Below are 14,631 nucleotides of genomic sequence, written 5' to 3' on the forward strand. Positions count from 1 at the left end.
CTAAGGGCATCATCCAGACATTGAAAAGTATCTGGAAGCATCCCTTTAAGGTTAGATGTCTTCTCCAGCATCTGACTGTCTGGTAAACAGTTCCTTTCCTTGGTGAGAGGCAAAACTATCCTTCTTTTCCTTTTACGTCACTGGGATATTACAGTGTGTCGGGACCATCTGATCTACATTGATCTGTATATTAACAAACAGATGTTAAGCACGGAGTAGAATAAACATACATAACCTGTTTCTGGTGTTTGACAGAACAGATGGTGAAGATTTTTGATTGACAATGCACCTGGAAGACTCATTCTTCATTCCTTTTCTCCAGTCACATACCAATATATATCTCATAGGTAGGGACAATGTTTTTTTGAGAAGCACTTCTATCATCAGAAAAAGCAGACAAGCTTTTTGAGCCTTCTTAAAGGCTCAAACAGAAGTAGTAGGCCTGACTTAAAAAAAAAAAAAAAAAAAAAGAATTATTCTGTGCTTAAGTATAGATATCTATTTGTCAGACTATCTGTGAGAAAACACAAGAAATCCAAACTAAACCAAAACACTTAGTTGATACCTATGGAGTAGAGAACTAATGAAAAATAACACTTCCACTACAATCTTGTCTTGCTTAAGTCCTCAGACAGCCTTGGTGATAACAACTCTGCTGCCAAGGAGAATGTAGATTTCTATACTATGTTTATTTTTACAAAATGAAGCATACTGAGATAAAGAACACTGCACTGCCTAAACTTCTGACAGCAGTACAGGAAGCTACCTCTTCTTTACAGAGATCATAGCCATGTCCCATAAGTTGAAAAGACTTATGTCATACAGACTTTGGGATTTCCCCTCCTCCCTTTTTTAAATCACATAGTACTTTACAGAGGTCAGAATGGTTTCTTTACTGTTTGTCCATTCTATTATTTCAATACAGAACAATAGCTTTTGTAACTTAAATGTTTTTATAACTGAAATATATTTGCTATTGTATATTATGATTGTCCCACAGAGCATGAACACTCCTCTAGCTGGATTTCACAGTTCCTCTGTGAGGTCATTAAGTTAGTACAGACACATTTGGAATTGAGTATTTTTACTTTGTCTAAAGCTATGTCTTGCTATTAAACCCCTGTCAATAAACTAGTTTACTGTAAAACCACACTCACTAAAAGATTTTTTTAAAACATCCCAGCTTTTCAAAGAAAATGAGCCTGTTTTTAACTTTCATCGTAATTGGTTTTCTCACATACACCCTTCTTTATTTCACCAGTTTTGTTAGTAGAGTGATAGGCCAAGACCTGTTCTCCTTTGCTTCTATTTGGCATGGCTCGGCTGCATTTTGTCCATTCAGAAAGGATTAATTAACAGAGAGTTCTGGTCTGTTACTACAACCAGAATAACAACTTGACTGATTATTGACAGGTTGACTAATAACTGCTAATTGTGTGCTCCACCACTAAGTTGTTCACGTTTTTTTGGTTTTACTGCCATCCCAGTACCTAGCTGCAAATGAGACTTTAAGGAACATGAGCATTATTTCCCATTTTTTTCTTCAGCCTAATGGTCCTGATGTACTGATGGAAAGCACTGTTATACAGAATAAAAACTAATATTTGCTCACCCTTCAATCAGAAACAAACCCATTGAAACAAAAAACTGACCTAATACCATTAAATTATTTTTATGATGTCAAAGGTCAAACTTCTGAAAGGCAGCAGTGGGTGGCTCACAGTTCAGACTGTATAAATTCCAGAGGGCTCAGCCAGTATGTCTACATACAGCTGGAAAGCTGTATTACCTTTGGTGCTGAAACTCAAAAGGTAAGCATTTCTCCAGGAAAATTTACTTTCTTACTATATTAATTCAGGTTTATGACGAAACTTAAAAAGAAAGTAAATATTGTTTTGTGTTTGACATCTTTGCTCTAGAAAGCAATTTTAGGATAGAATATTTACATCATAGTCCCTACAAGTCTCACTTGTGTGCATGCATTCCACACTATTTTATTATGTGTAAAATCTGAGTATTTGGGATTTTTGGGGAGATTTTTAGAAGTTATTCTTTCTGCTTCAAATATTATTTTGTGCTTAAAATACGATTTTATTTCAGAGCATCTTATCCTTCCATTCAGTATCTTTTTAAGTTTGATTTTGGCAGTCAAATAATAAGTTTGCTTGGTTGACCTCTGGTTTCAATAGAGTGCACTGAGAGCAAAACTGTGCCATTCAGTGAATTTGATACGTTTATTTTAGTGTGAAATTTCTCTAACAGTTGCATCCCTGAAAAATACAGCTGATGAACACTGCAAAAGATAAAAAGTGTACAGATGTACAGTTCTTAACCTATAAATGGGAACATGTATACAGAAAGGAAAGTGAGAGAAATATGTGTGTGAGTGTATGCGTATATCCAGGAGCACAGTCACAAAAAACCCTTGGTAGAGATTAAGACTGCAAAGATAAACTTGAGATCTCAGCATTTAACTCCTACATAAGAGGCTGGATTTTGAAAAACAGCAGACTTTCAAAATTCCTGTAAATCACAAGATGGAAGCTAAATCCATGCTGACCTTAGAAGCTGTGCTTTGTATAAGCACAGTGGCTAGACAGGACTTATACCATCCATCACTTTATAGCAGCCTCAGACAGAAATAAACATAAGGTTTTACTGGTCTATGTCACAAACAAATATTTGTTTAATTGTGCTAAATTATGGTACATATAGCTATTTTATCATATCTGCCTCTCTCCTCTACCTCAATGTCACTAACACAATTTAATTTCTCAGAAAGTTTATAGTATAGTATAGTATATTTAAGCAAAGCAAGTTGTATCTGAAAGCACAATAGGATGAAACACAAATTTTGAGCACCAGTCTTGCTCCTAGACTTTGTACCTTAGACAAATTATATTGCCTATTCATACTTCCATTACTAAAACAAAGGTAAAGGCACAGGCCTGTGAAGATCTACTGACAGTAAGTACTGTGCAACAAATAGATATTTTACTGCACTTATTTTTAGAAAACAAAAACAGCCAGCCAGCCTCTGATTTTACTTATATCTGTCCAAAAATAGAGCAAGTCTAACATAATTTGCACTTAAATTTCCAGCTTTGCAAGTATATCAGAGACAGTATTTTCTTGTTTTCATCAAAGCTACTACAAAGTATTAAGGAATTCTACCCTTCAGTGAATTAAATAAGTACAGGCAACTGTTGTTTGACTGCTTTGAAAAGGTAAACAGACTTAAGACCTCTGAGGAACTGTTACAAAAGGGCAACTGGATACAAATGCAGAAAGAAACAGATTTATGAATTCATAGTTTCTAACATACATGAGAGGTGAGCATAGCAGTAGGCATGTTACCACAGAATGATTGCAAAACCACTTGTTTATATTTCATTGCTAGAAAACTGCTATTAAACATGCTGTGTTTGTGTGCTATGCCATCACATTGTTATTGTTCTTCTGTTCTAGACAATACCGGTTTCAAGATGGGCTCCATCGGTCCAGTAAGCACGGAGTTTTGCTGTGATGTATTCAAAGAGCTGAGAATCCAGCATGCCCGGGAGAACATCATCTACTCCCCTGTGACCATCATTTCAGCTCTGTCCATGGTCTACCTAGGTGCAAGAGATAACACCAAGGCTCAGATAGAAAAGGTGAGGCTACAGTTAAGGATTTAAACCCTCCTGCTGCTCAACAGACTCACAGCACTTAATGATATAGTGTCCCTTGCATAGATCAGAGGTTAAAAAAATGTACATCCAGAGATATCAAAAGCTGTGGCCACCTCAAACTCCCCTATTTAAATTTTAACATTGTTAGCAATAGGATTCTCAAAGAGAACAACACATTACAGTGGTCCTTTGTTTGGAGTAAGGAAAGGAGACAAAATGTATAGGGAAAGAGCCAAAATACCTCCAGACTGAGAAGTGTTTCATGTGTTTCCTACAGCTCTCACTACTTCCATAGAAAGTGGTTGGCTTGTTACCTAGAATAATTGGTATTAATAATATCACACACTGGAGCTGATTCCTAGATGTTCAGTAGCAAAAAAATCATCCAGTGGGCAACAGCAGGCACGGGTATTCACAGATGGTACAGATGGATTGCACTTTTTGAGTCATCCAGCTTCTCAGCTAGCCAAAGCATTTGCTTCAAATCTTATGTGTTAATCTCAGTTGCATAACCTTTTTCTTGTCATACCTGTTATTTCAACTACTGTTATTCTCAATTACAGGCTGTTCACTTCGATAAAATCCCAGGGTTTGGAGAGAGTATTGAATCTCAGGTACAGAAAAAATCCATCTCCTTCTCTATGTCACTTTCTCCTGGGAGCAAAAACTATCAGATAAAGCAGTCTCTTAGCAGTTCCAACCCTTCTCCAGTGAGCAGCTAGTGCTCTGCATCCAGCATTTGGGGGAACACTACATTCATAAGAATAGACGGAGAAGGCAGGCAACTGAGGATTCAGAACAAGCATCAAATTAAACCCATTAGCATAATATCACGAAAATAGGGTAGAATTACAGATATTTGTATGATTAGGCAAGGTAGCCAGATGTTACTGGATTAATGGGACTGGTTGGGCATGGAGGAAAGCTTACCTGATCTGCTGGAGCTACACTACTGTAGCAGGTAATTAAGAGTCCCCCTGAGAAGGCTATGAGGAAATTACAGTAGAAAACCAGCACGGAATTGTACATATTACAAAAATACTATATCATCATAGTTATAGCAACCAGGCACAGGGGATAAACAGTTTTATAAGCAGAAGTGTCTGAACTACTCTACTCCTTTCACATAGTATGTAAAACCTACTAATTATTAAAACTAGGATAACATCATCTGTCTTTTTATTTGTGTTCCTGTCAACGATGCAGTGTGGCACATCTCTGAGCATCCACACTTCACTTAAAGACATACTCACCCAAATCACCAAACCAAGTGACAATTACACGGTCGGCATTGCCAATAGACTTTATGCTGAAGAGAAGTACCCAATCCTGCCGGTGAGTTGCTCTAAGATCTGATCTGAATGTATTTCCATGTCAAAGCTGTACCTTTCTGTAATGCAAAAAAGCGCCGTCAGAAGTCTAGGTTCTGCAAATGAAATTTTCTTCCATATAGAAGAAAGGATTCTCAGCTTCTCTCTATCACAGCCCTTGACAGTCTTGAGAAAAAATGTGACTAATCAAAAAGATGTTTGTGCATCTTTTTGTGAAAAGTACAATAATGATCCAATCAAGTCAAGGTATAATTAATAAAGTTAATTTCTGTTGGTAAAAGTTAACTCCAACTGTTTTCTCAACTTGAAAACAAAACTGAAAAATAACTTCAGGTTCTCAAAAATATTCCAAGGTTTTCCATCGAAAGGAACATTTACTTTGAAATTAGAGGGAAATACCATTGAAAACTGTAATGGATGCCATTTTTTAATAAAATTCAGTTCTGGAAAATATTTTTTAAAAATGTGGGCAGATACTGTTGCTTGAAACAATGAATGTAAAATCTTAAGATGCTTATGAAGTAGAATAATGGCTTACTGATTAGCCTTAACAAGCATATATCTGTACTTTATTCTTGTACTTTACATTTGCAAAATGCTTTGACATTCTGCTCTGAAAATGGCATATTCTTCCTTTGCAGGAATACTTACAGTGTATTAAGGAACTGTATAAGGGAGGCTTGGAACCTATCAGCTTTCAAACAGCTGCAGAACAAGCCAGAGAGCTCATAAATTCCTGGGTTGAAAGTCAGACAAATGGTAAGAGGAAGCCAACTAACAGGATGGGTAGTTGCCACTATGTTTGAACAGCATACGAGAAGGAGAAAAAAACCCTAAAACCTCTCCTTCTGCTCCTTCTCCTGGATAATAGATCAGCTCCCAGATATAGAACTATCATTTAATGAATATTTTTTCCTCACAGACACAAATTTTAGAAGACTCTCTTTATCTGTAGGGGCTTTGCAGATATGTAATACTTCAGTCCTGATAGAAAGGACAGCACTGAAATATGCTTTGTACATTTGGAGACCATCCTGGGATAAAAGGTTCCAATAGTTCTTCCCATTGTCACAAAATATACTCATTTTGCAACAAGTAGATCGTTGGGTCTTATATCCCTCACTATAACTCTTTATAGTGAGGAAAAAAACAGCCATTGCCAACAGCAGTGAGCAAATCAACTGTGGAAGTACAAGATAACAGCTACAAAACCAAAACCATGTCCCTGCCCTACACTCTCCTCCCCACAAAATCTTTACCCTTCATTTAATGTTGTGACTGCCCAGTAAGATGTGTTATAAACAGATACGTTACACATGTTATCTTTACCTATGTATCCTTACAGGAATGATCAAAAATATCCTTCAACCAAGCTCTGTGAACCCAGAGACTGATATGGTCCTTGTCAATGCCATTTACTTCAAAGGATTGTGGGAGAAGGCATTTAAGGATGAAGGTACCCAGACAGTGCCATTCAGAATTACTGAGGTATGTGGGTATGGATCACCTTAAAGGTGTCATCTTTTAGAATTTATGAAGGGAGTAGACAAGCTGTTATACATTTTTCCTGAACAAGAACAATTAGCATTTTAAACCATAAGTAGACATTTCTACACTTTAGGAATGATCTTTGTGAAAACTCTATTATTTGGTTTTGCAGCAAGAAAGCAAACCTGTGCAGATGATGTTCCAGATCGGTTCATTTAAAGTAGCAGAGATTCCTTCTGAGAAAATTAGGATCCTGGAGCTTCCATATGCCAGTGGGCAGCTGAGCCTGTGGGTGCTGTTGCCTGATGACGTCTCTGGCCTGGAGCAGGTATGGCCCTGGTAGTAGGGTTTCAGAAAACCATAAACATGCTGAAATTTAGGTGCTGAAAAGCTCTTCACAAGGAAGTTGTCTTAAAGCACAGATCTGAATACTGGCAATATGGGATTGTTGCATAGAAGCATGCAGCTCAGTGGTCCTCCAATAGTTTGTGATGAGCATGGATTGCTTAAGGAACTGCTATAGTGGGTTAAATATTTGTCACTGCAGAACAGATTCTTCTCAGACAAGAAGCTGTTACACCAGCAGCTTGAACTCCAAAGGTTTTATATCTCCACTCCTGCACACTGATGAGCTTCCTGGGAAGTTCTTAGCTTAACTATTTATAATTATTGCTTGGTTTGACAGCATTCAACATGCTTCCTTCATACCTTCAAAAATTAAATCTGAAAACTGAATATGGGGAGTACAGGAATGGTTAAAGCTATTTCAGAAAGCAAAGTGTATATGACATACTATTGTTGATATGAACAGAATACAGTCACGGAATGTTGCCATTAGGAGTACTGCAGTTTAAATAGGAAAAGAGATGTAATAAATCAGAGTTCATCAAAATGACTTTACACTAACTCAAAGAATTTAAATGACAAAAAAAAAGGCATTTGAACACAACTAAATTTCTTCAGTAATAACTGACAGTTCAGATATTAGTAATTAGGTACCATTAAAACCTGGTTACTTCACAGTCTTAAATGTAGATAGAGCTGATAACTCATAAGTACTGCATGATTTCTGGAATATATTTCTAAAGAAAAGAAGATAAATAGACAAGACCTTTGGTGAAATTTGCTGAATAACGATTTCATTAAGAAAAGTAATTGGTAGTGAGCCTATGAAAAAAAATAGAAAGCAGGACAGCAAAGTAAGATTAGCTTTTGTCTTCTAGACATATTAATCTGCATACACCTAGAAAACGTATCATGACAAGAGAAGTCAGTTAAAGAGAAAAAAAACCACAAACGGTTCTGTATTGCCACAAAAGAAGTTGTCCTGTCATCTCAGAGATCTAATTTGCTTGTCTCCTTGCAGCTTGAGGCTGCAATCACCTTTGAAAATCTCAAGGAGTGGACCAGTTCTACTAGGATGGAAGAAAGGAAAATTAAAGTTTATCTCCCCCACATGAAGATTGAGGAAAAGTATAACCTCACATCTGTCTTAAGATCCTTGGGTATCACCGACCTGTTCAGCTCATCAGCCAATCTCTCTGGTATCTCTTCAGCAGAGAGACTGAAGGTGTCTTCAGCCTTCCATGAGGCGTTTGTGGAAATCCAAGAAGCAGGCAGTAAGGTGGAAGGCTCAAAAGGAGCTGGGGTGGATGATACAAGTGTCTCTGAAGAGTTTAGGGCTGACCACCCTTTCCTCTTCTTGATCAAGCACAACCCAAGCAACAGCATCGTCTTCTTTGGCAGATGCTTTTCTCCTTAAAGATAGGGAAGCTGAAAAAGTTTCTGTCTCTCATAGCAAGACCCAAACTGCTGCATTATCAAGGGTAAAAAAGAAACATATACTCTCTCTTTCATCCATAGTTTCTAAAACCAGAAGGCTTTATTAAAAAAAAAAAAAAAAAAAGAAAAGAAAAGAAAAGAAGGCAGAGAAATTATGCCATGTTATACCATGAAAACAGAGGCCCTTTGCCTTTCAATCCCATAGAGGAAGGATTATTTACTTATGCATGAAGAGTTAATGGAATGAAAATTGGACCCCAAGAAAGCATGAACACGAATAGAGGTGGTCCTGATGCAAGTTAATAATAATAGTGCCAAATCATCACACTGAAAAAACACAACCCAGTTTATCAGCTGAGGTCTTAAGGAAAAAAAAAAAAAGCAGACTTCTAATTAAGCCAAGTTTCTCTATGGACAAATGTTGTGGTGACTTCTCTGGAATTAGTCACTGTAAACCTTAAACTATCATACCAGTAGGTATGGTTGATACCATACCGACTCTGACAAAGTAATTGATTTTATTTTCTGCTCCTGATCCTGCAAGGCTCTTCCTCACTTTATGAAGATCCATTATAGGAACCTTATAATCCATATTTCTCCTTAAATCTTTTTGGCTTAATCATCATGACTAAATATGGCAGGTTGCTGTTCAAATTTTCTTCATGTATCTGTATATAATGGGTCTTGCAGATGTACTCTTTTGCTCCTTTTATCATAATAAACACATGTTTAAGCAAATGCATTTCTTTTGGAGTACTTCAAGTGCACCTGGGATAGGATAATCGTTGTTATACATAAAAGTTGGGGGACAAGAGGCTGGAGAACAGCCCTGTTGGAAGAGATTTGGGGGTTTGGTTTAGTGGCAAGTAGAATATGAGTCAGCAGTGCTCTGGAAGCCAAAAGGGCCAGTCAGGTTCTGGGGTGCATCAGGCAAAGCATGACAGGCCAGTCGAGGGAGGTGATTGTCCTATTCTACACTGAACTGGTGTGGCCTCCCCTCAAGCACTGTGTGCAGTTTTGGGTGCCTCAATGTAAGAACATCACACTACCAGAGGGTGTACAGGGGAGGGTGACCAAGGTGGTGAAATCTCTTGAGGGCAACAGTTACAAGGAGTGGCTGAGGTCAGCTTGTTCAGCTGTGGCTTGTTCAGCTTGGAGAAGAGAAGGCTGAGAGGTGACCTCATCACAGACTACGACTTCCTCAATGGGGGCAGGAGGGGATGTTGATCTCTCTATGGTAACCACTGAGGGCATGAAGATATGGAATAAAGCCGCACCAGGGGAAGTTTAGATTTGACATTAGGAAAAGTTTCTTCACCCAGAGGATGGTTGGGCACTGTAACAGTCTTTCCCAGGGAAGTGGTCACAGTGCCATGCCTCTAAGAGCTCAAGAAGTGTCTGGACAATGCTCTTAGTCATATGGTTTATTTACAGGCAGTCCTGCGAGGAACAGGGAGTTGGACTCCACCATCCTTGTGGGTCCCATCCAACATATTCTATGTTTCTAGGATTCTTTTATCAGAATTTGTTCACTGATTTCAGAGAAGTGAGGAACGAGGAACGGTCCTAACTATGGGCTACAATATTGATACAATATTGATAAGCACTTAATACAATATTGATAAGCTGGGAAGCAGCTGGATATGCAGAATCTACATGCCAGTGAGACCACAGCACTGCCTCAGAGAGCCCAGGGGAATAGGAAATGGGAAGGAGTTTTTTAGTTATCTTTGTGGCTGGTTTATAAAACTTTATGAGCTTTTATTTAGTAACTAAAGAGGATAATCATGCTATGAGACATGACGTTTATGGTAAGTTACAGTTTTTCTCCAGAATTAATTATTCTTCTCTTTGTCACTGAAGCAAAAAAGGAAACAGAACTGTGAGGAACCGTCACAGAGAAGAAGTACCAGAAGAGTGAAAGAGAATGCTTTTAGAGGATGCAGTTACTGCAAGAAGGTTGTGCTCTTTCCTGATCCCCTATGTACAGCATAGCATCAGTGCTGGGTGGTCTGTGGTGGAATGTTTTTTCACTTCCACCACACAGTATTTCACTTGTTCTAATTGTTTTGGCTTCCCCCCTTCATTCTCCAAGATAACACATACTTTGGCAGGACCTAGGGGACATGACTTGCTGGGAGTAAACATGGTCTTGCAAAAAAAAGAAGATAATGTGACACCACCTTCACTAGTGTGTAAATAGTTCAAATATTTTCCTTCAATTTCCTTTATCTTAGTGGATTGCTTGTCAAGAGATAACAAATGGAGAAATTTATTGCAAGAGAGCTAACAATGTGTTTACTATTGACTTGGAGTTTCTGTTGATCTGGGCATAGAAATAGGGCACCTAAATTCCTTAGAACACTTAACTTTCAGCAGATTTGTTTTAAAACTGCATTATTTTTCAGGCTGTTGTAGTTCTTATCAAATAAAACATACTTCTTCACAAACAAAAGACACAAAGAAGTACATTTGCTCCTGTATGTAGACAATTTCAGTGCCGCCTCCTGATTTCTGTTGACTTCTCCTGCCAGCACAGTAACAAGCAGTCATATTCTTGTCCTTGACAGTCACTTCCTTAAGCACCTGCTGCAGTCTGTCCATTCCTAATACACAAAAATAAAATAAATAAACATCCTCTCCCCAAAAAACCCAACTCAAAACCAAAAACAAAATCAGAAACACGCATTCTCAGTCCTATATTTTCAAGACTGAAAACTTTGAAACCAATTTGGGACTTGGCAAATCACACCCCCATTAAGGAATGGATGCTGGAGTTCTCAGATCTTAGAGAAATAGTTGACTGACCACTAAAGTTTTCAACAGCCTTTCACACTTGAGGTACTGTAGCTTCTATATTAAGAAGTATGTAAAGAGTGGAACTATAAAAGAACAAGCCTGGATCTAAACCCAAGTTGTATGCCAGATACCAGGCCCCCATTGCCCACCATGATACAAATCCTCTCCTTTGTGCCAGCAGATGAGGCTACAGTTTCTTCTCTCCATCATCAAAGAAGCAAAATAGTAGGACCATGTCATAGAGACTTCAGCCTTCTGCTGTGTCATGAAGTACAGGTAGATTGCCCTCTCATTTACCCCCAGTATTTCTTTCAGCTCAAGTATGGAAGAATGCTCATACAGCTTTAGGCTCCATCTTTAGAGGCTTTTACTGCTCTACCACTACACCCCATATATATTTGCAATTTCACACATGCAAAGAGGTAAAATTAATTCAAAGGATTAGTGAGTTGTGTAGATATAGGCATTTGTTTGCTTTCCTGTGGTCTTACAAAGGAAAGATAATTCCATAGAGATGACAGAAATTGGTTCTGGGGTCTTTCTGTTTATTCCAGTACTAATTCTTCTAGTACATAATAATTAAAATAATATTGCTCATCTGAAAAAAGTCAGTTATTTGCAAAAACTGGTCTCCTGAAGTTCACAGAGTTAGAGAGCAACTTGGGGTGGAATAGGCAACTGACAGTCATCTAATCTTAACTTCAAAGACACACCAGTTGCTCAGGGCCCTTCACAGGCAAATTTTGCATATCTTTAAGTTTGGATAATCCACTATGTTCTGACTAATTTAATTTTAAACATAAACGCAAATATCACTAATGTATAAGAAGCATCAACTATCTAGCCAGTTTAGCTTTCTATCACCAAATCAGAATTGGCCATGTGTGCGAATGAGTCCCACCAGTTCCTTCATTTTGATTCTCCCCTGCTCAGTCCAAAAAGCCCTCACCGTTTTCCCTCACTTTTACCCTCTTGGAGCCAGCAGAGAGTATCTCTGAAAATCCCAAGGAGTGTTTAGTCACCCTGTGAACAGCAAATTCCTAGCATGGTTAACAATGCCTAGGAGCAAAAGTGAGATAATAGACAGTTTCATGCTACACATTTTTAGTTCCAGTAGCATAATTTATACTTTGTCTCCATTTTATTCTACATGGATTATCAGTGGGATATCATTTGCACCTGGCTTCTCTTTCCTCACTGTTAGAGTATTAAACATCACAAGATATGGAGTTTAAAATCATGTAGTCCAACTGTCTTGTGACAGGAACAAATGCTCTTACTTGCATTCTATGCATTCTACTCCCTGAAAAAAAAATTATTCCAAACTAATTTTGTGCTTTTATTTCTTCAATTTATTCACCATTTTCCTACTTTTTTTAAATGCTAGAAATAGCATGCCTCAGTCTAAAATCCTTGCAGGCAAACAATGACATTCTATTAGTGGCACTTTCAGAGAACAGGAACAGGCTCCTGGATGTGAGGAAATCCTTACAGTGAAAGGCTGACTTCTTAGTCACACAGGTAAAATTCCAATGTTGTGGCTCTGACAAGAGACCAAGATGGAGTGAGAGAATAGTGAGATGCCAGATGTGGTTTTGTAAGGAAGGCAATTAAAGGTCAACAAAGAAGGTAGAGGAGGAATCACTGAACTTCACAGAGCGGTGTGTAGGAGTAGTTCCTCTTTCCTCTTCCCTCTTTCATTCTGTCTCATTTCCCTTGGATTTGGTTCATTAACTACTTTCCCCAAGGCGCTGACTATCCCTACCCTCCCCATGACCTCCTTCTTCCTCCTTGCCCTTCGGCAATCTCTTTGTTCGGGCAGCAAAGGAAGACGGCAGGGCTGGGGTCAAGACTTGTTTCTAAGAGGAGAAATGTCAGGGAGAGGAGGAAAGTGGGAGGAGAGTGTTACTGCTCCTGCTGCCTAGAGGGGTCATCTGTCATGCAATTGTGCTGTGTCAGCTACAGAGTCCAAGCTGCATCTCAGCTGCATCTGCAGGAGGTTGGGTGAGGGCCCATTCCTCCAGCCACAAGCAGAGAACAATTGCTCTGTCTCTCCTTACATGTCCTCTGCCAACTTTCCTTAGCCTGATGTTGCCTCTGTACCATTGAGCTCAAATCACTCTTCACCTACGTCTTGGTCACTCTATGTTCCCAGACAGCAACCACATAAGCAAGGGATATAAAGAAAGATAAAGGATATTAAGGAAGATAAAGCCAAAAGTCTAGAAAAGGAAGGGAAACAGACCAAGAAAAAACAAAGTCTAAAGCAGATGAAAGACACAACTGTACTAGTTTTAAACTACACAGAGAAGATCTAAAAAAGTCACAAATACCAGTCCAAAAGATAATGGAGCCATGAAGATCTGCATGCAGCTGAACACAAATGGAAAGGACAGCTACAAAGAGTTTGGAAATGCTTTGGTAAAGAAGAGCAGATGATCATCAGGATAGTTTAAAAGAAGGTCCTCAGTGCAATAGCCTGCAAGTTCACACTTTTGCAACCCTCAAAAAAGTTTGAGGAACAAAATGAAAACTTTCCTTCTTATTTTACCTGAGAGCAGAAACAAACATGAGATCGTCTTGTCTTACTTGTAGTGTATCATATAATTAATTGCCCCTTGGTCACTATTTCTAAAAGCTTGCTAACTTGAATCACATAAAATGATGTCAGGTCTCAAGAGGCTGAGATTCTTTGTGCAAGAGGCAGGGAATGAGAGAGATGAAAAAATAGAAGAATGTTGCAATGGCAAAGGCATTGATAAGACATGTTCAAGTGATGCTAATGACACTCAGCTCACCCAAGGTCCTTGTCAGTCTGAGGGGGAAATTCCATTCCAAGCCCCTCTTTTTGGGGTTACTCTCTTCCATGACAAAGCATTACTGCCTTTGTATGTGCGCTTAATCAGATAGTTCAGGTTAGCCTAAAAGGCATGAAACTGTGAATGGCCAGCAAGTGCCAAACAGGTTAGTGAATAGCTAAGATTTCCTGTACACTTCCTTAAGTGAGTAATGGGAAAATTCTCCTGATAAAAATTCCTAAAAATACAAAAAACTGCCTTGGGAAAATCCTGGTCATTTCACGGAGCCAGAATATTTGCAGTCAGGTTGTATGAATCAAAGAGCAAATGTTTAAATGGGTTTCTTAAAAGAGAGTCCTTCCTCTATACCATGTTCTTGCACATCAAGACAAGGCTCCTGTTTAGAAATGTGTTTTGAAGATACATCGACTTGATATTCACATTCTTCATCCCATAACTTGGCACATCTTGCACTATTGCACTGGAACAGGAAGTACGGATCAGCTTTCTGATTCAGTAGTTGTGCAGCTGAGGTACAGTTACACCCTTTGAGAAGTTTCTTCGAAAAATGACAAGTTTCAGCTAAAATGCATACAAGCCACATATACGTCATTAGTCATAATGCAGCACTGTGCATCATGATTGAGAAATTCAGGCCGCTCTTCCCACTTTTGATGTCAGCTGCCACCTAGGATACTTTTAAAATGCTCACCACCTGAATCATTCAAAGGAAAACTGCACCCTTGCACATGTGAAAACAGC

At 38.6% G+C, this 14,631-nt stretch overlaps 1 protein-coding gene across 1 annotated transcript; it reads left to right on the top strand.

The window, feature by feature from the left end:
• Nucleotides 1–1,727: 1,727 nt before the first annotated feature.
• Nucleotides 1,728–8,252, top strand: LOC126646372 (ovalbumin-like). The gene is made up of 8 exons (XM_050327697.1): nucleotides 1,728–1,811; nucleotides 3,469–3,653; nucleotides 4,235–4,285; nucleotides 4,878–5,006; nucleotides 5,644–5,761; nucleotides 6,348–6,490; nucleotides 6,663–6,818; nucleotides 7,857–8,252. Exons 2-8 carry the CDS (start codon nucleotides 3,486–3,488, stop codon nucleotides 8,250–8,252), a joined length of 1,161 nt encoding a protein of 386 aa, XP_050183654.1. The 5' UTR covers nucleotides 1,728–1,811; nucleotides 3,469–3,485.
• The last annotated feature ends 6,379 nt before the right edge of the window (nucleotides 8,253–14,631 follow it).

This window comes from Myiozetetes cayanensis, unplaced genomic scaffold (genome assembly GCF_022539395.1).
Source record: "Myiozetetes cayanensis isolate MyiCay16 unplaced genomic scaffold, myiCay2020 scf1, whole genome shotgun sequence".
In the NCBI taxonomy this organism is placed as follows: Eukaryota; Metazoa; Chordata; class Aves; order Passeriformes; family Tyrannidae; genus Myiozetetes; species Myiozetetes cayanensis.